The following is a 23630-nucleotide window of genomic DNA, read 5'->3' on the forward strand; positions in this document are numbered from 1 at the left end:
AGATTTAAAATTAATTTGTGGTATTTCTCCAGACACCAGGGCCCACTCCACAGACAATCCTGAATTTCTCACACATTAGAGAATTAACCACTGTTATCTAAGACCATACCATTCTCCATTTATCTCCTTTCCTTCAGTCCCCTTCTGAAGTCTAGGAGATCACAGATGACTATTAAAGTAGTCCCCGTCAGTACAGCTCTGAGGAGGGCCTAACTAGCAGATAATAAATTCAAGTTTTGTACCCAATTGCCAAGCTGTAGAGAGGTGGTTCTGTCTCTACTTCATTTTTTACTTAAATTTTAATTCTACCTCTAATAATGACAGCCACAGAATTCAGGTTCACCACTCTGCTAACAGTGAATCATACAATGAATTCACAGTCACTTTGTCTACACAGCAGCACACAATGACTCCCAAGTACTTTCGTTCTCCACCCTCGATGCATACTAAGCCAGGATTTGGTTTTTTTCCCTCTCCATCCTTTTATTAATGTGAACTCTCATCTAATCATATCACTACCATTAAGGCTGGTCACCTAGATTCTAGAAGGTTCCACCAAGGTATTTTTCAGCACATTGATAGTAAAGTTCTGGCCAAGGTTGTATGTGTTTTTTATTGTCTAATGAGCAAGAACAGCTTGGACTTTATTCCTTTCAGTGTTCAGGGATTCTAGATAATATTTTGCTGATGAAAAGGCTATACCACCGCTTTGTCTTTGAGATAAGATCTGGCTTTATAGTTAGGCTGTCCTGGAACTCACAACCCTCCCGTCTCAATTATCCACTTGTTGGAACTACAAGCAAATATCTTCCCACTTGGTTTTATATAAATCTCTTTCTTTTCTTTTCTTTTTTTCTTTTTAAGTGTGGCAGTCATAGGATAAGTCAATCTTTGGTTAACACTTCCGAAAGAGTGTCTGGATAGCAATTAACTTATGTATTCATTGAGTACTTCATTCATGCATTCACTGAGTACTTTGCTGATTCATTCATTGAGTTTTTCTTTCATGCATTCATTGAGTACTTCATTCATACATTCATTGAGTACTTCTCTTAGCTTCTCCTGACTTGTTGTAACTTTACAGTTAGGAGAATTGGTTTCAAGGGTACTTTATCATAATGGAAAAAATGTTCAGGTGGCTTGGAATGGAAGCAGCCAAGCTCTCCTTCAATCCTCTTCCACCTGACCCAGGTTGAGAGTAAGCCTTTGGTTCAACTCCAGAAGCCATCCTCCAAGACCAAGAAGCTGAGATCAAACCGATGTTCACAAAAGGTAGGGGGGCGATGGCCAATGCCCTTTCTCTGAGAAAGGGTGAAGGTAATTCAATAGTCGGGATAGTTCAGCAGCCTATTTTGTTTAACAATGACCACACTATAATTATGACTGTGTATTGATTGATGAACTCTCTCTCAATCAATGTATAAATCAACCAATGCAATTTAATAGGGATCAAATTATAATGTATCCATAGAGAAGATGAGGTCTGTGTCATATATATATATATATATATATATATATATATATATATATATATATGGAATGTGAGGGAACTTCTCCACACTTTCAGAGCATTATATGAAAGTCAGACATCTCCTGGTAGGAAGTGGGGTTTTGGTGTCTCCAGCATTGCGATGGTGCTAATACTGGCTAGCACTTTTGGGACACTTTACATATATTTCCTCATAAAACTCTTATGAGGTAACCCCTACTCTCTTTTGTCACCATGGTAGCAATGAAATAAATGAAGTTTAGAAAGTCAGTGGGACCTACTGGAGGGTTACAGTTCATTAGTAGTAGAGGTAGGATTCAAACCCCCAGTCTACCTAATAGACTGATGACTTGGCTCTCTGGGATCTGCTTTTCCTCAGGAACCTAAGTCAGGTGCCACACTTTTGTGGAGTTAAGGATAGAGGAGATAACCCGGAATACACTTCCTTTCCGGGAATGTCTGTAACCTGCTCACTTTCCCCTTCTGTAGAATTCAAGTACCAGCAGCAGTGCATTCCCTTTTGTGAACACAAAGGCGAAGAAGAACGCAGTTAACTTTCCCCACATTGGCAACAAAACCCTACCAAAGGGGACCATGTTGTATCAGGTAAGACAGTGGCATTCCCTGGGCAAGCAGATTCAAGACCTGAGCTCAGTGCAGTACTAGATCTGGGGAGGTTGGGTTCTTGCTCTCTTCTCAGTCTTTACAAAGAATGAACACTGGAATGAATGTACCTTAGCTTTCTTTTCCCTATAAAACGGGTTCTTTGTAGCATCATGAGCATTCATCAAGGAAAGGAAAATATGTAGCTCACACTGTATAAATGGTAGAGCCATTCAAAAGATTTTCTTCCAATATTCTCTACTAAAAAATTTGTAATTATGTGTAATGTGTATGGGTATGCGCGTGTGAGCCATAGGTGTGCACAGAATATGGAAGAGCATGTCAGAGCCCCTGTAGCTGGAATCCCAAGCACTTGTGAGTCACCTGATGTGGGTGCTGGGAATGAGACTTAGATCCTCTGTGAGAGCAAGAGCAGTCTGCACTCCGAGCCTCTTCTCCAGCTCGTGCGCTAACTTTCCTGTGGAGAGATCAAACGCGATGCTGAGCTAGTACCAACCTGAACAGATGCTAGTCTCACCTCAGCTGAAGCTTCCGGGATCTAGTAAGTTACTTATCCTATCTGGAATTGGCCTGCATTAGTTATTTTTCTCATCGTTGCAACCAACTGTGTGAAAGGAAGCAACCTGAAGGAGGAGGGTTTATGTTGGACTCACAGTTTAATGCAATGAAGTTCCTCATGGTAGGGGAGGCCATGACAGAAGGAGCATGAGGCAGCTGCTCACAAGGTGTCTTTGGACAAGAAGGAGAGCGGTGAATGCTGGTGGTCAGCTCAATTTCTCTTTCCGTTCAGTCCAGGACAACCCTGAATCCACCATTAGTGGTGCTTCCCATGTCCAAGGTGGCTTTTCAGTCTTCAGTTCTGGAAATCTCTCATAGACAAATCAAGAGATGTGTTTCCATGGTTACTGTAAACCCAGGCAAGCTGACAATGAAAAGGAACCACCTCATGGCCTGCTCAAGAGCAGCAGTAAAAACAGTCGCATCTCTCTGTACAGTGACATGCCACTGGGCTGTCAACTGCATGTAACATAGTGGGCTTTCCAGAACATACTATGAGAGTCGGATAATCTCTCTAAGAAAAGGGGTGAGGGTCTTACTATCTCTTAACTCATAAGTGTTTTCTCCCAGGAGTGGTAGGAAAAAGATTCTGGCTGGAGGTGGGTCTACTGGGTCAACTCTGTGACCTATGCCTCCCAAGAGAATCAACTTTTTATTATAACTTATTTCCCCGGACAGGAAAATCAGATTCATAATCAACTGCTGTCCTCTGAACTCAAGACCTCAGAAATACCTTTCAGCTTTAGCACCAAAGCCCAAGACACCAAAGCCCAAGACACCAAGCTCCATCCAGAACTACCAAAGAAGCACAAAGTCCCTCTTACAGCAGCAGGTAAGATTTGGGAGCAGTAGGAAGATAGAGTGATGGGGGAATGGTAGGGGGTGGTAGGGGGAGTGGTAGGGGGAGTGGTAGGGGGAGTGGTAGGGGAGTGGTTGGTAGGGGGAGTGGTTGGTAGGGGGAGTGGTTGGTAGGGGGAGTGGTTGGTAGGGGGAGTGGTAGGGGGAGTGGTAGGGGGAGTGGTTGGTAGGGGAGTGGTAAGTTATAGATGACCAAACTGTTGAGAGTTGAGCTTCCATGTACTGGAGTCATCAATTAAGGCAAAGAACCAAAAGGAGCAAAGTTAATCCCGTGACCTCTCACTGGTCTGACTAAGCACTAGGCTAAGAGGGGTTGAGCTCCAGCTCTCTGTGGTCCATTGTTTCCCCATGAAACTGCACGGGATCAAGGTCAACTGTGTCAGTGTAGACAGAGGGCACTGTCTCACTGTGTCGTATGGACCGGAGCAGGGGTTGGGGGCGGGGGGGGGTTAGAATTAAGGGTAAAATCACTGAACTTTCATAGTCAGGTGTTTTGAAGATGACTCTTCCTCAGTCAGGGCCAGGTAGAGGGCTCCAGATGGCGTTGGGGAAGGAGGCCTCCTGGGTTCAACATGGAAGTGCATAAGAGTGCTGCCTGACAGGAAGGCTTGATCATGTAGCTCTAGCAGGAGACTGCCATGTGTGTGAAGTGCTCTGAGTGAGGGAGGGGAAGCTGCCCCATGGTGCCTGCCAGCTCTACCTTCTCTTGTTGTGCCTGGTGGAGCCAGGAAGACCGGAAGCCAGACTCCTCCTGAGGTGCAGAGACTTGTGGTTTCCTTCTCTCTTAAGACTCAAAGCAAGAGAACATCTCAAGCCTGGGTTCTCCGCCTGTGGGTGGAGAACATCCTGATTCAGGCTCCAGGTGACTGACTTGCATTACACGTAGGAAGACAGAGGTTGCGGTGTGCCTCATTTTCCCCCTCCCAGTACTTCCTCCTGCAAGTCTTCAGCAAACAGTGTGCAAAGCCACTGGGTGTCTCTCCCCAACCTTTCCCTCCTGAGAAACCCCCATCTATTAAAGTTTGCATCACTGGTGCTGGAGTCCCAGCACCACTGGGTCCCAGAGGACCCAGGTTTGATTCCCAGCACCCAGGGACATGGCAGTTTACAAACGTCTTTTACTTCAGTTCCAGGGGGTCTGATGCCCTCTTCTGACCTCTCCAGGCCCCAGGCACACATGTGGTACACAGACATATATGTAAGCAAAATACACATAACTTTTTAAAAATAAAATATTAAAGTTGACTATCATACAAATCTCTCTCTCTCTCTCTCTCTCTCTCTCTCTCTCTCTCTCTCTAACACACACACACACACACACACACACACACACACCCCACCTAGTACAGACAGGTTCTTCCCTGCTTCCTGAGGTGCCAGCGGGCTGCCTCAATGCAGATTTGAGTGGGATAACCTGGCAGGATAAATGCCATACTGAAGTTGTGTTTACGCTACTCGCCTGGCTCCAGTAAACATTATCATTTTCCATTCCTCTCTCTGCGTAGCATGGACAGATAACACCAGTCTGTTTGCTTCAGTGTTACCCAGGCTGTGGCAGCTCACAGTCTTTGGTTGCTAAATCCTCCTTGGTATTTATCCCTGTTAACATTTCCATGGTCGAGCCATCAGGTGGGTGGTCCTTAGGAAGCCAGCTTGCTGGGACAATGTCCCCTGAACTGGAAAGAATCTGTACCTGGAGTAAATACTCATGTGACTCAACTGAGCTGGTGATGCTTTTCCCATACAGAGGCCCTAAAGTTTTTTAAGAATCAGCTGTCCCCTTATGAACAAAGCGAAATCCTGGGCTACTCGGAGCTGTGGTTCCTAGGGCTTGACGCCAAGAAGCTCAACGTGGTTCCGGAGAAGTTCAGCAAGACAAGCTTTGATGACGAGCACGGTTCCTATGTCAAGGTGCTGGGTTACAGGAATGACATGGGGATTTGGGGAAAGAAGGAAAACAGAGAGGGGCTATGTTACAGTAGTACTTTGTGCTGACACACTATGGGGTAGGTTTCCCAAAGGATTCTAATGGGTCCTAAACGATTTGCTGTTATTTAAAAAAAAATACAGGAAAATATGTGGTTTATTGTACACACGCTCCCTTATTGGAATGCTAGGGCAACAGGTTTATATTCGTATGTAGGCTTCTCACGATAACCCTGGACCCACTAAGAAAGGAATAAGACGTCACTCAAATGTTACCTTTCTCACTCTCTTTCATGAAAACCCCATCGGTGGACTCTTCCTATTTTATTGTATAAGTCATTTTCACATGAGAAGCAAAACAAAAAACAAAACAAAACAAAAACCAGCCTCTTTTGTTATTGTGGACTCAGTGCATAATACTCCATTTTGTTTTTAGATATTGAATGTAAGAGCTCCTCTTCCATTTCTCTTAATTTTCTTCTGGGGTCCAAGGGGCAAAGCCTTCTCCCTGCCTGAACATAGAACCGGGGCAGTGGTCCCTACTTTTGATAATGTGTGAAGGTGACATTCCATCTGACACGCTGCGGCTGTCGAACTTCTTATGTAACTTGCTCTTAGAAGATAGTCTCTGATGGCTTCTTAGAAGCAGCGCATTTTCTTAACGGCACGCAAGCCCTGCTTCTCGAGCTACTGTGCACACAAATCAACTGGGGATCTTGTTAAAGTCCAGGTTCTTACCCAGCAAGACATGATGGATAAGGGATTTCACAACTATAGGTGGTACCCAAGCCATCAGCCAGAACACGCTTAGAGAAATTGTCATGTAGTTTCTGGTACAGACTCCACGAGACGCCAGGTTCTCGACAACTTTATGAATTCTTTCAGAAGTCTGATGAAAGCATGGGTCCTCACTTCCCACCACCAGCCCCAAAGTAATCTGCACATACACAAAGGTACAGGGATTAATGGGTCCTGGCTTACACATCATCGATCCAAGTTTTCCCATACATCATCACCCACTTCTTCCTAGATCTTTCCAGCTCCCTATGAGGGAAGTAGCCATGACCTTAAGAGAATGCACTAGCCCTCGGTCAAGTCTTAGAGGGTTTGTTTTTTGATGTGGCAGTTGGGAGGGGGTTATTAATGGGTGCTCTTATAAACTCCAGACTGCACCTTTATTTCATTTTATACACAAACACATCATGCACACAATCAAATACCCAAATAAGCCACACAGCTACAATCTTATATTTATTCTTCTAACATTTGATATTTATATAACTTACTCATTGCTCCTCTGTCACAAACTTGGACATCTTTTAGACTCTGCAAATATATGGAGAACAATCAATCGCCCACAAGTAGACTATGGTTATTCGGGTGACTACAATTACTGTCACAGTGGACATGGAAGCATTCATGAATCAAATAATCAGCGGCATGGAGCAGATAAAAGGAAAGTCAGGATAATACATACACACGTCTGTAAATTCTATTCCATTTCATCACAGACGTTTACCAGTAAATGAGCCCCTTTCCATATTGGTGAAACTGTACATGCTTAAATTCGTGGTGTTGATCCCTTCTCTATGAACAGAACCACCACCATATCCATTCACATAGCATATCATAAAGTCTATGGGAGCGCTCATCCTTTGTCCTTCCAGACTCATAAGCTCGACACTAGAAATCAGAGATTCACACAGCTGGAGGACCTCAGACACCATCTATTCCTCATCCACTCCTTTTATGGATTAGAGCACTTTATCTCTTAGAGTGAAAGAGTGGCTTGTCTGAAGCCACTGAGCTCAAGTCTTCAACCAACAACTTCATCTGGCTTTGACTGAATGCCTGCTCTCTGCTTTCCTATAAAGACTTAGAGGATGATTCTGTCTTTGTAAAGATACTTTTATTCTTAGCTAAAAAAGACCCAAGTTCTGTACTACTTTCTCTGGACAGAATTATATCTATAGAAATGGAGAAGATGTCTGGCCAAGAAATGGCAAAGTAGAGAGTAAGTTTCCTCATATATACTTAAGGCAGAGCAATGGTCAGAGTGGAGCTAACCTTTTTTTCTGCTGTAGGTCTGATTCACACAGAAATACACGTTTCCCCCAAAGAGCACCCCATGTTCCTTACCGTATGAGACATAGATTCAGCCTTATGGGACTTTTTCTGGTACCATATGTGTGGTCTGGGATCCTAACCATTTATGAAGTGAGGACTTCAGAGGAGTTCAGAATCACTCTCCTCCCAAGAGTAGGCTAGGATCTGGGTAGCAGGATCTAGGGACCCTGGGGTAAAGTGAATCCAAGAGCTCATCGTTCTCTCCCTCACTGCTGGCCTGACGTCTGTAGGTCCTGCATGACCACATTGCCTACCGATACGAGGTTCTGGACATGATCGGGAAAGGGTCCTTTGGACAGGTGGCCAAGTGCTTGGATCACAAAAACAATGAGTTGGTGGCCCTGAAAATCATAAGGAACAAAAAGAGGTGTGACTTGATAGGCGACCCAGGACCTGGGAATTGGACTCTGTGACTCTAGCTCTCTCCAAATCCAACTCTCTGCCACTGCTCTTCTCAAATCTCTCTGGCTTCTCTTGTTTCTCTCTCTGCCTGTCTGATATCATGAAGGGGTATGAAGAAGCAAGAATGGAGTTTGGGATGTACTGTGACTTCCTAGATATTCATGGGACCCCGGGGTGGGATTCAGGTGTCGGCGACATTGTGACATCAGCTGTGCCTTTTCTGTCCTCATGGCCCACCACCTTGGTCGCTCCCCAATCGCCTCAGATTTCACCATCAGGCTCTGGTGGAGCTGAAGATCCTGGAGGCCCTCAGAAGAAAGGACAAAGACAACACCCACAACGTAGTCCACATGAAGGACTTCTTCTACTTCCGGAATCACCTCTGTATCACCTTTGAACTCCTGGGGTCAGATGCTTTTTCTTTGTTATATTATAGATGGTTCTGTAAGTGACAGAAGAGAAACTCTGAGATCAGAACACAAGGTTTTTCTGGATGTGGTACTTGATGACTGCAGTGGACATAGATGCCATTCAGAAAGGAGGATGAGACATGTCATCCCATGACTCCGTAAAGCCTGTCACCCGCTCCCTTATATGCATCTGTTGGGCTTTCCAGATGCTGAGTATTGGAGTACGTGGCATTGCATAGCCTTTGCCCTCAAGATCGAAATGGAAACATACTGTCCCCATGTCCTGGTTTTCCAGTCTTACAGAGTAGAGATTAGAACACAGAACCACAGGCAACTGGCTACTTAGACTGCACAAAGGGCTCTGCTTTGAGTAAATACAAGAACAATTTATTTTAATGTAAGAAAGCAGGACCCTGATTTATGTACATTGGCAGCAAATGACCGAGTATGCTGAACAGAGCCCTCTATGGTCACGTGTCCCTGGGTCATTCAGTTAGTAGCTTGATGTTTTCTTGACACTGTTAAGGCAACCTGCTCCATTCAATAGGGAAGTGGATATACTGGTCACCTTCTCAATGTGCAAATGTAGCTTACTCTCCAGTATGCACACATGAGTTATCTTTTTTTGTGTGTGTGCTAAAATAAATAGGACAGACTGCCTCTCTTACCCAATTATCACAGTTCCCAGGAAGGATGTCACGGTACTCAAAAGAGCTATGAGAAACCCATCTAAGTTGAGGAAGTTGCTGAGAGCCAAAGGCCATAGTGTCTAGAGTCAGCTTTCCTATCTGTATTGTACCACCAAGAATGAATGGTTTCTTAAATGTCACCCCAGACAGATATCCTCAGAAATGAAAGAGGGGAAGGAAGTGGTCAGGTATTGACACATGTTCTTTTCTTTCTGTCCCCATCCTGAAGGCTGCACAGAAAACAAAACTCACCAGCTCACAAACGTGTTTCTTTTTAAAATGCTTATCGACCATTTGAGACTTGCGAGTCAGCAGATTTCATGCAATACAGTGTGGCTTGATGGAACATTGCAGACTTCTGTTCCTATAGAGAACCGGGAGGATGTTGTGGAGAGGGGCAGCTTTCATTCTTGCAAGAGCACAGTGAAGGGGCCAAGTAGCCACACTTAACTTTGGTAGAGTGGGGCTCCCTGGTTTGCCTGAGCTTCTGTTGGTCATTCTCATCTTCCATACACGTCGTAACACTGAAGTACTTGGCAAAGCCTGCAGGCTGGGGCAGGAGTGACCACCTTGTGGAGGGCTCCCTGAGTCATATCCAAGAACTGGAGAAACAATGGCTGTGTGTGCAGCTTTACCTCCTGGCTTGCGATTTGTTTGATATCAGAAGGAAGCCAAATGACATGGGTCATACATGTGCCCACGCTGAGTAGGATGTCTTGACAGTCATCTACACCACTCGTTCTCTTTCTCTTTTCCCCTAGAATCAACCTGTATGAGTTGATGAAGAATAACAGCTTTCAAGGCTTCAGTCTGTCCATAGTTCGGCGCTTCACCCTTTCTGTTTTGAAATGCTTACAAATGCTTTACGTAGAGAAAATCATCCACTGTGACCTCAAGCCGGTGAGTAAAAACACTCCCCACCCGGCAGGGCTGGCTGCCACCAGTGTTTCCCAGGGTGGATGCTAGGCAATGTTCGTTAATAGGTGGAGATGCAGTGAGGACCAAGGTTTAGATACTGGGGTCATAAAGAGGGAAGTGACATATTGAGGTACCTAGGAGCAGGAAGACTTGAGAGCTTTCCTACAGAAGTGGGGATGTGGCTGGTGTCTTGAACATCCAGACACACTGCAGGAAGTCCTGGGAGTCTAGACTTACTCTGATGGTACTTCCAATGATCAGTTATGGCAGCCTTCAGCAGCGCTCTTGTTAGTTGGGTGTGGTGGTAGGTCAGGAGTTCAAAAGTCATCCTCATCTAGACAGGAGAGTTCAAGACCAGCCTGGGATACATGACTCCCTGCCTTAGGTTCCACTTCACCCAATATTTATTACTGTATAATTAATGAAAGAACTGGAGCCCACTCTCTAATTGTGCCTCCATAAATAACGCTAGTAAAATCTTATTGGAAAAAGTCATACATAGTCATATGGGAAAGACCCATTATGACATCCCTATTGAAATCATACTTTGCATATTCAAAACTGGTGGACTCCTGGGCATGGCACACAAACAGGCAGATGTCCTCCAGTCAACTCTCATCCTTGCTGGCATTGTATACATAGTTCTGTAGCTGTACTGGTTGTTTCATTTAGTAATTGCTTCTTTGGGTTTTGCTTTGTTGTTTTGTTTTGTTTTTGAGCCAGGGTTTCATATGACTCACAATAGCCTCAAGTACCATATCTAAATGAGGCTGGCCTTGAACTCCCGATCCTCTTATTTCTACTTGTTCAAGTGCTGGAACTACCAGCACGCACCACTGTGCCTGGCTAGGAATTGCTTCTTAGATCTCCACCACCCACTGGACTACAATTTCTTCCCCAGAACAGGGACCACTTCTTCTCCCCATTATGTCCCCAGGACATAGCACAGAACCTGATACCAGAACTAGAAGGCAGCAAATGACTATGAAATGAATCATGACTGTCAATTCAGAGAAGTAGCTTGGAACAAGGTATAAAGGGCTGGTACAAAACCAGCCTAATGCACAGATAGGCAACAATTTCTAATTTGTCCTTACTCTCTTCTCTTCATCCCTAAATGTGCCTAATTTCTTCTTGAAAACTGTAAGTCTTGGAATTACATTTTTGAGATAAAAGATTTGCAAGATAGAGAGATGCTGTCATGACCGGAGTCTCATAGAGAAATGGAAATTGACTTATTTACCACGCCGAGTTCTAAATCCTCAGTTTTCCAGCTCCAAAGGTCCCATAATACCTATGGTCTTCTGATTTAGGGGACTGAATTCACAAGGTTTTCATCAGCCAAATTATCAAGTAACAGATTTCTTTGAGACATGAGTTAAACACAGACCAGAAAGGCATTTTGTGACTCTGTATTAAAAAGCAGGGTATTGTTCCTGTGCCTTTAATGTTTATGGTGCACAAGTCCCGAGTGCTCATAGCGTCTCTCCTTTCTAAAAGAACACTCTCCCAGTGAGAGTGGAGAGGGTGCAGCTGTGTCTGACAGCCTTCCATTGCTGTGACAAAATACTTACGAAATCAGCCTCCAAGGAGGGGAAAGAAAGGTCTGCTTTGACTGATGGCTTCAACCCAAGGTTGGTTGGCACCATCGTCTTTTGGAATTGTGGCAAAGCAGAATACCGTGAGAGAGGATGCTTGGAGACTGAACCTATTCATTCCATGGTGGCCAAGAAGGAAGAGAATTAGGGGAAAGTGCTAGCTATCAAAATTCCCTTCACTGTCAGCCCCCGCCCTGCTCACCATGGGCTAACCTCCTCCAATTAGACCTTACCTCCTAAAGTTCCCTCTGCCTCCCTGAAGATGCAGGCCAGCAACTAGGTTTGCAGCACACAAGTTGGTGGGGATATGTGAGATCCAAGGCATAGCCTAGGGCCATCCACAACCAGAGTTGGAGCCTCCACTGGGCTAGAGACACATAAGAAATTCTTGTTCTTTTAAGGTTTCCGATGCCTATCCTCCCTGGGTTAACAGAGATTTGGAAAAGTACTTTGTTTGAAGTGCTAGAGGTTTCAGATTGGCTTTGCTGTGCCTTTGTACCTGTTAAGAGCTCCATAGGCAACCTTCTGAAAGGTTGAGACACAGCTAGGACATTATTCTTTTAGCCTTTGCAAGCACACTGCCACACTGAGGCAAGAGCCCAGAGCTCTGCCTTGACCATGACTTGATTAAACACTTGGCACTCCCAACTCAGTCAGTCGGTCGGTCAGTCGGTCGGTCAGTCGGTCGGTCTGTCGGTCGGTCGGTCGGTCTGTCTGTCTGTCTGTCTGTCTGTCTGTCTGTCTGTCTGTCTGTCTATCTATCTATCTATCTATCTATCTATCTATCTGCCTTTCTTCCTTCCTTCCTTCTTTATCTATCTATCTATCTATCTATCTCCCTTCCTCCCTCCCTCCCTCCCTCCCTCCTTCCCTCCCTCCCTCTCTCTCTCTCTCTTTCCTTCTTTCTCTCTATCTGATATCTATTTACTTATCCATTTATGGGTTCTATGCCATCATAAGAGAGTGTTAGCAATAGCATTTCTTATAAGCATTACCATATTCAGCCAACAGCATTTGTAAGGTCTGGTGCAAGCTAAGCATAGGACCAGGTACTAAGGAGCACATATACAAACCCACAATCCTCAGGAGTTGGTTTTTACCCAACCAATGGGGAAGAGAAACAATATACACAAATGAAGGACTTGCAAACCAGTAAATACTGGGTCAAAATCAGATACAGAAAGCAAGTCAAGGGTTGGGGATTTAGCTCAATGGAAGAGCGCCTGCCTAGCAAACGCAAGACCCTGGGTTTGGTCCTCAACTCCAGAAAAAAAAAAAAAAGAAAAAAAAAAAAAAGAAAAGAAAGCAAGTCAATGGGAGGTCCCAAGAGAGGAAGGACAAGGGGATGGATGTGAAGAAATTGTGGGAAGAGGACTTCTGAGGTGGCTACATTTGAACAAGGCCATCCACATCCAGGAGTGACACAGAGGTAAGGAGAAGGCCCAGGCAAGGTTAATTTAAATAAACTCTAATAAAATAACTTGAACATACTTCTTCTTTCCAGGAAAATATTGTGCTGTACCACCGGGGCCAAGTCACTGTTAAAGTTATTGACTTTGGGTCAAGCTGCTATGAACACCAGAAAGGTAGGCCCTTTGTCAGACCTCCCTGTCTGAGTTCTGCTGTTATAACTTCTCTCTCTTGGCACACCAGGCTACCTGGGTGCTAGCCTGGGCTCAGCCATCACAACTGCCAGCATACTTCTGAGCCAGATGCCTCATGTCTGCGAAAGTTTCATCTTTAAAAGGAGAGGGTTGTAGCCAAAAATCGTACGGACTCTGAACTTCTCATAGTCTGAAGAGATGGAATGACCCTTGAGCACTGGGTCCCCAGACTGACTAGGAGTCCTTAGAATCAATCACTCCAGGGCTCTGTAGCTTATATAGCTCCCAGGTGCTCACCTTACATGCAGCTCAGGAGTTTGCAATTTAGAAAACAATCACTCTACAGTTTAGATTTCACTGCCCTTGATTCATCTTCTGGACCTGGTACTTTTTTTTTTTTTCCAAGTTAGAACCTAGAAAGGAACCCTGGAGCATATTCACAACCAACTTTCACTGAACTTAACTTGATTGATCATCTGCCTGTTTGCCTTTTACAAGTCTGATTTCTAGAATATGTCCCAGCTATATGTCATTCATTAGTCTAGGAACAAAAACCCCCCCAAAACTAAATTAGTTACGGCAGAAGCACGTGGAGAGGCTTTGCGCTGCTTTCTCTCCCTCTCCCCCACAGTTTATACATACATCCAAAGCCGGTTCTACCGATCCCCCGAGGTGATTCTGGGCCACCCCTATAACATGGCCATTGATATGTGGAGCCTGGGCTGTATCATGGCTGAGCTGTACACCGGATACCCACTGTTCCCTGGGGAGAACGAGGTGGAGCAGCTGGCTTGCATCATGGAGGTGAGGGGAGAGCTGGCCACCAGCATGGCTGACTTCCTGGGATAACATCCATCCTCAGACTCCGGGGTTTCATCAGACCCAGCAGGGGCCGTGCCACGCACATGCCTCCGCTTCTGAAAATAGTTGTGAAATGGTGTAGTTCTTGCATTTTGCTGAGCCAACAGCTAACTTTTCATCATGGTTTAAATAGTTGCCCATGATGCTCTTTTTCTCACTGTAAATATTGACGTTTTAAAATAAAACTGTGATGATAGTCTTTCAAATACACCGACATCATGACGATGACAATGATGACACTGAAACCAGTGTGATCTGTTCCCCCCATCCATCATGACGATGATGACCTGAAACTCAGGGGGCTGTGTTCTTTTTAAACAACTGCACCCTTTGCTTTGTTCTTCTTTTTCCTTGAAAAGGCAGATAGGTAAAGTAGCTGAAATGGTAGTTATGATGGAATTAGCACAGGCCTTGGTGTTAGTAAACCAGGGTTCCAGCCTTGGGTATATCTTTACGGCATACCACGTTGTTTGCTGTTGAAAATGAGGGTCAGGGTGGCTGTTGCTAAGGCTGAACCATCCCCACTTTCAGCACCTGGGAGACTGGGGTACGTATGCTGTGCTCCCTAGGAACTCTGAAAGGCTGCAGAACTGGAGGGCAGGGGTATGCCAAGCCTATGCCTGCCAACCAGGGGTGAGGGTGAGCTGGCCTTGTCTTATACAATGTAAGTTTCAGAGGAAATAGTGACCAGTCAGGGCTAGATTTTCTCTCCAATAATGTTCTTTTCTCTTCCAAGGATTTGATGCTTATTTCCTCTTCCCTCTCCCACCCCAACCCAGTGCTCCACGCTGAGAGAGGCCATTCCTCATGCTCTGTGGTCTGCATGGACTGACAGGGATCTGGACGCTTCCACAGTGTCTTACCTGTGTAGCATGGGCAGTGTTCATTCTTAGGATACTGAGGCAGCCTGGAATAGGCATCGTAAAACCTAGTCTCTGGGTCTGACCTGCCACTTAACGCTGTTACTTAAATCTCTTGGTCCTTATATGTAAAAAGACAAAATCCGGCCAAAGTCGCGCCTAGATCTTGACAGGCTTTGAATTTGTGACTCCGCAATAGTGACACAGCCACCTGTACTTGTTGAAGGTGCTGGGCCTGCCACCTACCCACCTCATCCAGACAGCCACCAGAAGACAGATATTCTTCGGTAAGTCCCATGGTCTTATTCGCTTTGTCCAATTGGGTCCAGTGATGTGTCACTGGCCTTGAAGATACCTGCCATACCCTAGGTAGGCCGGCAGGCAGGCAGGCAGGCAGACAGGCAGGCAGACAGGCAGACAGACAGACAGAATTTTCTTTCTTCTGGCCCTATAACAAAGGGTAGTGAGGAACTGGAGAGATGGTATGTGGTTCCCTTAGTGTGACAGATGGTGTCTCACAATGGGAAGGGGGCTCAATTGTATAATACCCAAGAACACGGAAGAGCCTGTTCCTCAGATCTGTCAGCAAGTACAGCAACCATGAAAGACCAAAACCATAGTCTCTTCTAGAGGTGCTCCCCATAAAACTCGGCCTCTCTTGCTTTGTACTATGCAGGGAAATCAGGGCAGAAACGTCTGGCATAGTGGGAATTTCCACTGTGATAATTCACCAATAATGGTTGTTGTTGCTGTTATTATTATTATTATTATTATTATTATTATTATTAGTAATATGTTTGCATATGCAGGGGTGGGGTGTATGTGTGTGTGGGTTCATGTATGCACAGGGATGCCAGAGTTCAGTATCATCAGGTACTATTGTTGCGACAATATTCCTAGGGTGGTGTGAACAAATGTTTGCTCACCCCAGATGGGGAACTTATGACAGACTGAAGTACGGATAGCAACGAAGTCCAGTTGGTGATCCAATCCATTTTACTGGGGTGACCTACAGGGCTATGCATGTCCTGGTTATAGAGTAGGAAGGACTTGAACATGGCCACATCACCAAAGGCCAAGCACAGCTGAGAGCTTGTGAAAACTGCAAAGCTGGAGCTCACTGCACAAGATGCTGGCAGATCAACAGGTTGGAGAGTGTCGCTTTCTGGCAGCCCAAGTGGTCTGGGCCTCTTCTAGGTAGCTTTGCTGATTTCTGCTTCTTCCTGGCAAGAAAGACATTTATCTCTAGGCAGTACTTACAGATCACATATATATATATATGTATATGTATATATGTATGTATATGTATGTATATGTATATGTATGTATATGTATATATGTATGTATATGTATATATGTGTGTATATGTACAAATGTATGTATATATGTATGTATATATGTATGTATATGTACATATGTATGTATATATGTATATGTATATATGTATGTGTATGTACATATGTATGTATATATGTATGTATATGTATATATATGGGGGGGGAGAAGCAATCTGTTTCAGGGACTTCCTGAAACTTCTGAGTGGCCTTTGCTTTAGGTTGGCATACTTCACTCCACTTCTGGACACCCCGAGTCTTAAGGAGCTTCCTTCTGAGATGGAGGTTCATCTCGGAGGGCATTGCTCACAATGGGTATAGTCTTCCACTACTCTCCACCTTAACTTGAGAGATACCTCTCTCAGTGAAGCCAGTGCCTACATTTTGGCTATACTAGTTGGCCAGCCAGCTCCTGGTCTCCTGTTTCCATTCCCCAGCGCTGGAGTTACAGGTGCTAAAAAAAAAAAAAAAAACAACAACAACAACAAAAAAAAAACCAAAAAACACCCAGAAAGAAAGAAAAAGAAGGTTGGGGATTTGGCTCAGTGGTAGAGCGCTTGCCTAGCAAGCGCAAGGCCCTGGGTTTGGTCCCCAGCTCTGAAAAAAAGAAAAATAAAGAAAAAAAAGAAAGAAAAAGAAAAAGAGACAAATCATATACCACTCTTAACCTTCTCCATCCATAGGTGAGTTAAGATTATTCCAAAAGAGAGCCACTAAGACAAAATTGTTTCAGTCCTGCTCGTCCTCTCTGCACCATTCAGTAACAAGCCATGGATTCTGACTTCCTGAACCCTCCCTCATGTTTCCATGGATTCTTCATGATCTAGAGACCGAAAATCGAAGGGCCAGAAAGCAGAAGTACTCCATTAAGACTGGCATGCCATTCCAGGTTTTCAGTCTCTCAAGTGTCACCTCATATTCCTGGCTAGACATGTGAAGCCCTTATCTTTGGGCAGGGCAGTGTCCTTGTTTCCTGAGCACAGCACTCCCGCACTTACCTTCCCTCCAAACACTAGAGAACTGATTCTGTGAGCTTTGAAGAATTTGATAGAGGAATAGTGGGGACCAGAGGGCACTCCATTTTGCTAGACTATCCCACCGGGGAAGAGTCACATCCTAAACCTTTAAGACATGTCATGAGACAGCATGGGGGATTAAGATGGGAGAACACAGCATCCTCATCAAAAGACACCAGAGAGGGCTGGTGTTCTATGGTCATTGTCATGCCTAGGTCTTGGGTATAGGCTTTCACAGCAACAACACAGATCTTGGTTTTCTTGATGTTACAGGGAGCGGCATTCACTCCATAGTTACCCAACTTTAGGGTCATCTGGGTACTCAACCAAAATGCTGATTCCTATGATTCTCCTCTATAACCCATGGATCTCGTGTTTCTAATGGCAGCTCTTTGTGACTCTTGTGGATAGGGTGACTGTGGAAAACACTTTTTCACTTCTATTTTTGACTCTACTCCCTAGTTTGGATTTTCAGCAATTTCCCAAGTCCCAGCTCCTTTGGGTTACACTTTTACTCACCAGGAAAGGGATGCTGTGAAAAGTGCTCCAGGTAGCTCTCCAGGAGATGGAGGAGAAGGGTTAGATAGGAACTGGGACCAGAGGAGAGAAAACACACACACACACGCACGCACACGCACACACACACACGCACGCACGCACACACACACATATCCAAAAGAACTGGACGAGGAAAACAATTGCATAATGATGCTAAGTTACATATAGGGATGCATGCTTGGTTCCTCCTGTTGTTTTTGTTCTTGTTGTTTTGTTTAAAGCAACGTGGGGAGAAGAGTACTGCAGGTGCTACCTCTATCAGGAAACAGGAGTGGTGTGGGTTTCTAGGCCCTAACAACTCTGTTCCGTTCATTACCCTGTAAACACAAGGACATCCATGTCCACAAATTCCCATACACACATTTCTGAAAGTCTGTTTTCTAGGAATTTAGTCAGAGCAGATATTTTGGAGGCTCTGAAAATTACATTAGTTCCAAAATGAACAGAACAGAACAGAGTTGGGCATGGGGTCTACGCCTTTAATCCCAGCACTCAGGAGGCAGAGGCGGGTGGATGTCAGTGAGTTCAAGGACAGTGTGGTCTTTGAGTTCCAGACCTGCCAGGGCCACACAGTGAAACCAGGGAGGGGGGAATAACAGAAGAACATTATTCGGCCTCCACCATGCCCGTCATAAAAAAAGCACTGAGCTTTGAGAACACAGTGAAGTGCACAGAGTGCGTAGATAGTCATCTTGCCCGAACGCTTTACAAGGTGTAAATCAAAGTGGCCGGCTCTTCTGAGCATCATGCAAGGGTCTCAGTGTGGAGTTGAATGGTTTCTCCTTCAAAAGATTTCACAAGATGTCCTCAGGCGGTCTTTAGAACCATCTGGACTTCTCACTTTTGGCAAAGGTCTTACTCAACAGAAAGAGCTGAAGAAAGGCCATTCCCAGCCAGGTCTTCTAAGCCCAAACACTTCACTTATTGACAAAACTCGGGTGCAACCCTGAAGAATCAAGGGAGCTCATTAGCGTCTGGGGTTTGTAAATGAAAGCTCATTTACTAAGATGCCCTGCTTTGTTCTGTCCTGTGAACGACCTCATTTTTATTTTATTGGGCTAGTGAGGATTAAGTAAAGGCATAGACAACCCAGGAAGATGACATCCTCCTACTGAGAGGTGGATCCTTTGGGCATGTGAAATTTATTTTTATCATTAGCATCTCTAATATCATTTAACATTGGTCAGTAGCAAGGGATTCCAACTATTGGCTTGACAGGACAGCGTGTGGTGGGGAGGAGACCCAGAACACACAGGTTAGTAGGACAAGCTGTATTTGGCATTGGCTGTGATCACGGTGGACTATTTCAGTCTGCCTGAGGCTGTGATGTGTTTGGATGGATGGGTGGAGAAGGGTGGGATGGGGCAGGCACATCAGACAGGGGACAGAAGAGTGGCAGAGAGGCCTTCAGGAAGCAGTAGGGTTGAGTGGACAGTTAGGAAGGGATTGGTGAATATTTATGCCCGGAACTAAATATGGAATGCTGTTTCTCTGAAGATTCCAAAGGTCTTCCCAAAAATATAACCAACAACAGAGGGGAAAAAAGATACCCGAATTCCAAGGACCTCCCGATGATGGTGAAAACCTATGACTCCAGCTTCCTGGACTTTCTCAGAAGGTGTTTGGTGTGAGTTTGTTGGGGTGTCTTTGCTTGTGGGTTTCCTAACTTTTAAGTACCATGCTTTCCTATGTGCTTGCTGGGTGAGAGTCAAGGCTGGGAGGGAGGTGGCTGTGAGGGTCCATCAGGACACCGTCCTCATGGTAAAGCATTGAAGTATTCAAATCATTTTGTGTGCACATGTGCATGTGTGCACGCATGCATAGATTGTTACCTTCTTAATCTCAAGCTGCCTGACAGATTGTAGGTTCTAATGTCTAATACTTCATGAACTATTCAGCCAGCTCTTCAGTGGGCCTAATGTACTGTATGAAAGCCACGCAGTACACACAGGCTCCAAGACATTTTTGCTTAGCCCTGGATTTAGTGTCCAGACCTCCACAATACTGGGCAGTTAGGGTGAGGGGAGCCATAGACTATTAAACACAGCTGTTTACAATCGGTATGCATGCTTAGAATCTCAGAACCCTAGTTCTGTACTTCAGTCGCATCCTCATGAACAGGGAGTGGCCATGATGCCTGTACTCCTGTTCTGGTTCTATAGTGATTGGAAAGCATGGCTGCAGCTGCTGTTTCCAGCGACATTGCCGGCCCGTGTCTGCTGAGTCTAAGCAGACTGACCATGTGCTTTCTCTCTGGGCCTGTTTTCTTTGCTCTGAAGTGAGGTGTTACTAAGGTGCCTTCAGCCCTGCCAGTTCTATGGCTTTTACTGTTTTCAGGACAGTGAGCTTTTATAATCTCTCACTCTCCTGGGGGGACAGAATGACGTCAGCAAAGCACTCTGGGCAGTCACACATTCTAGAACTCAAGCAGCCACCCAGAGGGTGATCGGGGTTAATAGAAGAACCTGCCCACTGACTTCAGGTGGAGTCCTGCTATTTTTCCCCAGACTCTGACTGAGACTTAAGAATGAATGTCTCTTTAAAAAATGACAAAAACCAACACTGAGACTGGGTTTGGGGAAGGGGTTATCCAGAACCTCATTCATTCTGAACACAGTTCAGGAGCAAAACAGGTTTTCATTCATTCATTCATTCATTCATTCATTCATTCATTCATTCATTTTCATTCACTGATTCATTGCAAAGGATCAATTACTCAACTCATACACTGACAGGGCCTTTACCCCAACCTGAAATCTCCAAGCAGTAACGTTTTGGAATGACAGGCTAGAGATGGGTTCTGAGCCAGAGCCTACAGGGTTAGATGGAGCAGGTCAAGCCCCACATGTCAGTCTTACAGGCTAACAGCAGGAGTTCAGGAGAGGGGAGACATTGCTCCGCAGTTGCTGTGATAACTGAGTGTTTGTCACTGATGACTTGAATGAGTCTAGACGGTTCACACTGCCTTCCTATGGTTGGAAGCTCTTCCTCGGATGATGGACAAGAAATGGGAGTGCCCACTGTGAAAGGTGGCTAGACAACAAAACCATAGCGTAGGGTCAGTAAAGTGGCTTGCCAAGTTTGGTGTTTTCCAGAGAGCATGGCTTTCTAGTGACTTAATAGTGACTTTAGTGATAGTTTTTGGATAGGTGAGAGAAGTCAGACCTAAAAGAAGGGTCAGTTTTACCCCATATAAGGTTAATGGTTAGAATTTAAGCTTGGGTGAAAGTTACCTGGAAATGAGCCATCCTTGGTACAATGAAATTGGACGAGAAAACACTTTGAAGATCAGAGGTTTTCAGCTAAGGGAGATGGCAAATATCTACAAACCCAGCTCTTTGAGAGACTGAGGCAGGACAATTTCAACTTTGAGTTCAGCCTGGGCAAAGTAGAATGGAAAGTCCTAGGGTGTGGCTCAGTGGTCGAGCACTTCCTGAGAGTCCTTGAGGCCCTGCGTTTGACATCCAGCATGGGGAAAGACAAGCAGAAAATTTCAAACTTGAGACCTCAGACTTGTGCTGGTGCCTAGTTCCTGAACTTACTTTAGATATAGAGTGATTTATGTTGGAAGTTCTGTAAGATGCATTTTGTTATGACAGTAGAAATTTCCTCTACTTACCTTTTTTTGTTGTTGTTGTTTTGTTTCATTGGATACAGGATTTCATGTAGTACAGGCTAGCCTCAAATTCACTACATACCCGAGGCCTTAAACACATGATTAGGGATTAGTCACTGTCATCATGCCATGCTCCCTAATGAATCGGATTTTCTATCATTTTCTTCCCCTTTGGAGGCCCAGACCCCAAAGTTTGAGCATGCATCTCACTGTTTCTATCTTCTAAACTTTGCCAGTCTTAAATTCCATTAGCCAGGACTCTCAAAAGTACCACGTTGTAGTCTGTTGTGGTCCAGATTCTGATACTCAGGGTCCCACACATGCTAGGCAGGAACTCTACCACTGAGCTACATCCCCATCCCTGAACAAGACTTCTTATAACAGAATTTCTAGGGATCCTAGACAATTTGGTATTGATATAGTACCTGGTTCATTGTGCAACTTTTCTTAGGAAAATACGAGTTGTTTGCAGCCATTTTATAGCTGTCTTCATCCAAAATGAATGGAAAGGGCAAGCCAGCAGTAACCAACTTGTGTTGGGTTGTCTTGGTGTCCAGGTGGGAGCCTTCTCTGCGCATGACCCCTGACCAGGCCCTCAAGCATGCCTGGATTCATGAGCCGAGGAAATTCAAACCACGGCCCAGGCCACAGATCCAAAGGAAGCCTGGTGTGAGTAGCTCCTCTGAGATAAGCAAGGACAAGACTGAAGAGCACCAGGCCAGCAAAGGCACAAAAGGTACAGCCTGTGGAACCAGTGTGGATGACGGAGCCCCAACGTGTGTGCAGGCACGGGGTGACGCAACTCTGACGACACGGTCTTGAGCTCACTGTTGCTTGTTTTTAAGTTTTAGATGAATTCCTCCTTTTGGTCTCTTGCCATTAGGATTTCCCACTTTTTGGATCCAATTCCCCTTCTCCTTCCTCTTTTGCATTATGCTTACCCCGTGTACCTTTTGTGTTCTTTAAAAGGGGATCTTAGTATCTGTGAGTGGGTATGTCCACAGAGGCCAGAAGAGGGTGTCAGATCATCCAGAGCTGCGGTTGTAATCTTGTCTGTCAGTGCGGGAGTGGAGTTCTGGTCCTCTGGCAGAGTGACCTCTAGCACTCTGAGCCACCTCTCCGGCCTCCTTCCCATTATTGTGATGATAGAGTGGCACGAGGCAAAGTTTCCTTTGCACTGTAGTCAGTAGGTACAGTTCAGTAGACTCAAGTGGGATTAAATTCTGCTTCTGCAGTACTGGGTGTGGCTTTTTGGGCAATCTACCTCTCTGTGTATCAGCTTAAACACCTATGACAGTGGGAACAGTGTTTGTTCTGTGGGGTTTAGGAAAGGACCAAATGGATTAGTGGTTACAACGTGCATGAAGTAATGCTGGTCGTGGAATGCTCAATTCCCCCAAACAAGGTAGTGTTTGGTGGTGTTATGACACACTGGCTAGCATTTGAAGAGTTACTCTTTGTCCCTTCCTTTCTTTGGCAGATGAGGCCACCAAAGAAACTACAGACAAGTTGAAAGATGAGCCTGAGAAGCACCCTGAGAATTCGGGCAAACGGCAGAGCTCTATCCAGCACTTAGCAAACACAGTCCAGCTGCCTAATCTAGCAGAAGCTTCTGGAAAGCCAGAGGCTGTTGCTGGGTCAGAGATGTCCGAAGAACAACAATGCACCTCCTCCCCCAAGAGCACAAACATTTTACCACCCATCATGTGACCCTTGTGGAGGGCGTGTCCTGTCCCTCCACCCCCACCATCGATTTGTATTAGAGAAGGCACTTTGATTGTACAATACTTCACACTGCTTTTTTATTGCATAAAGGTTTGTAAGAAAAATCAAACTCTACTCACATGGTGAGTTGGCATGATTCCTCCAGAGGAGGTTGGCGGGGTTGGGAGATGGGGGTGAACTTAACCTGCTCACCTTTTTTAGTGTGTGTGTGTGTGTGTGTGTGTGTGTGTGTGTGTGTGTGTGTGTGTGTGTATGTGAATGCTACAGCCTCATTAATGGAACTCTAAATAAAAACCAGATCTTTTCTTATGACTGTCAGTCTACGTCGATCAGGATTCCGTTTTGCTTTGTTCATATACAGTTTACTCCTGTGTATCAGTTTATACTGTTTCTTTTGTGGAGTTTAGGAAAGGATATGTATGTGTGAAGGTGCACATAGAAGCTAGACGATAACCAC

At 45.0% G+C, this 23630-nt stretch overlaps 1 protein-coding gene across 1 annotated transcript in view; it reads left to right on the top strand.

The window, feature by feature from the left end:
* Dyrk4 (dual specificity tyrosine phosphorylation regulated kinase 4) overlaps positions 1–23354 on the top strand; it is a 40773-nt gene extending 17419 nt beyond the window's left edge. The window contains exons 3-15 of the mRNA XM_032907378.1: positions 1192–1280; positions 1993–2095; positions 3350–3503; positions 5277–5440; positions 7813–7949; positions 8250–8390; positions 9845–9983; positions 13104–13185; positions 13835–14007; positions 15151–15211; positions 19330–19459; positions 22006–22184; positions 22929–23354. Coding sequence (XP_032763269.1) covers positions 1192–1280; positions 1993–2095; positions 3350–3503; positions 5277–5440; positions 7813–7949; positions 8250–8390; positions 9845–9983; positions 13104–13185; positions 13835–14007; positions 15151–15211; positions 19330–19459; positions 22006–22184; positions 22929–23158 — 1782 coding nt within the window. The 3' untranslated portion in view covers positions 23159–23354. The remainder of the gene's footprint in view (positions 1–1191; positions 1281–1992; positions 2096–3349; positions 3504–5276; positions 5441–7812; positions 7950–8249; positions 8391–9844; positions 9984–13103; positions 13186–13834; positions 14008–15150; positions 15212–19329; positions 19460–22005; positions 22185–22928) is intronic.
* Positions 23355–23630: the final 276 nt, after the last annotated feature.

Source organism: Rattus rattus, chromosome 6 (genome assembly GCF_011064425.1).
Source record: "Rattus rattus isolate New Zealand chromosome 6, Rrattus_CSIRO_v1, whole genome shotgun sequence".
In the NCBI taxonomy this organism is placed as follows: Eukaryota; Metazoa; Chordata; class Mammalia; order Rodentia; family Muridae; genus Rattus; species Rattus rattus.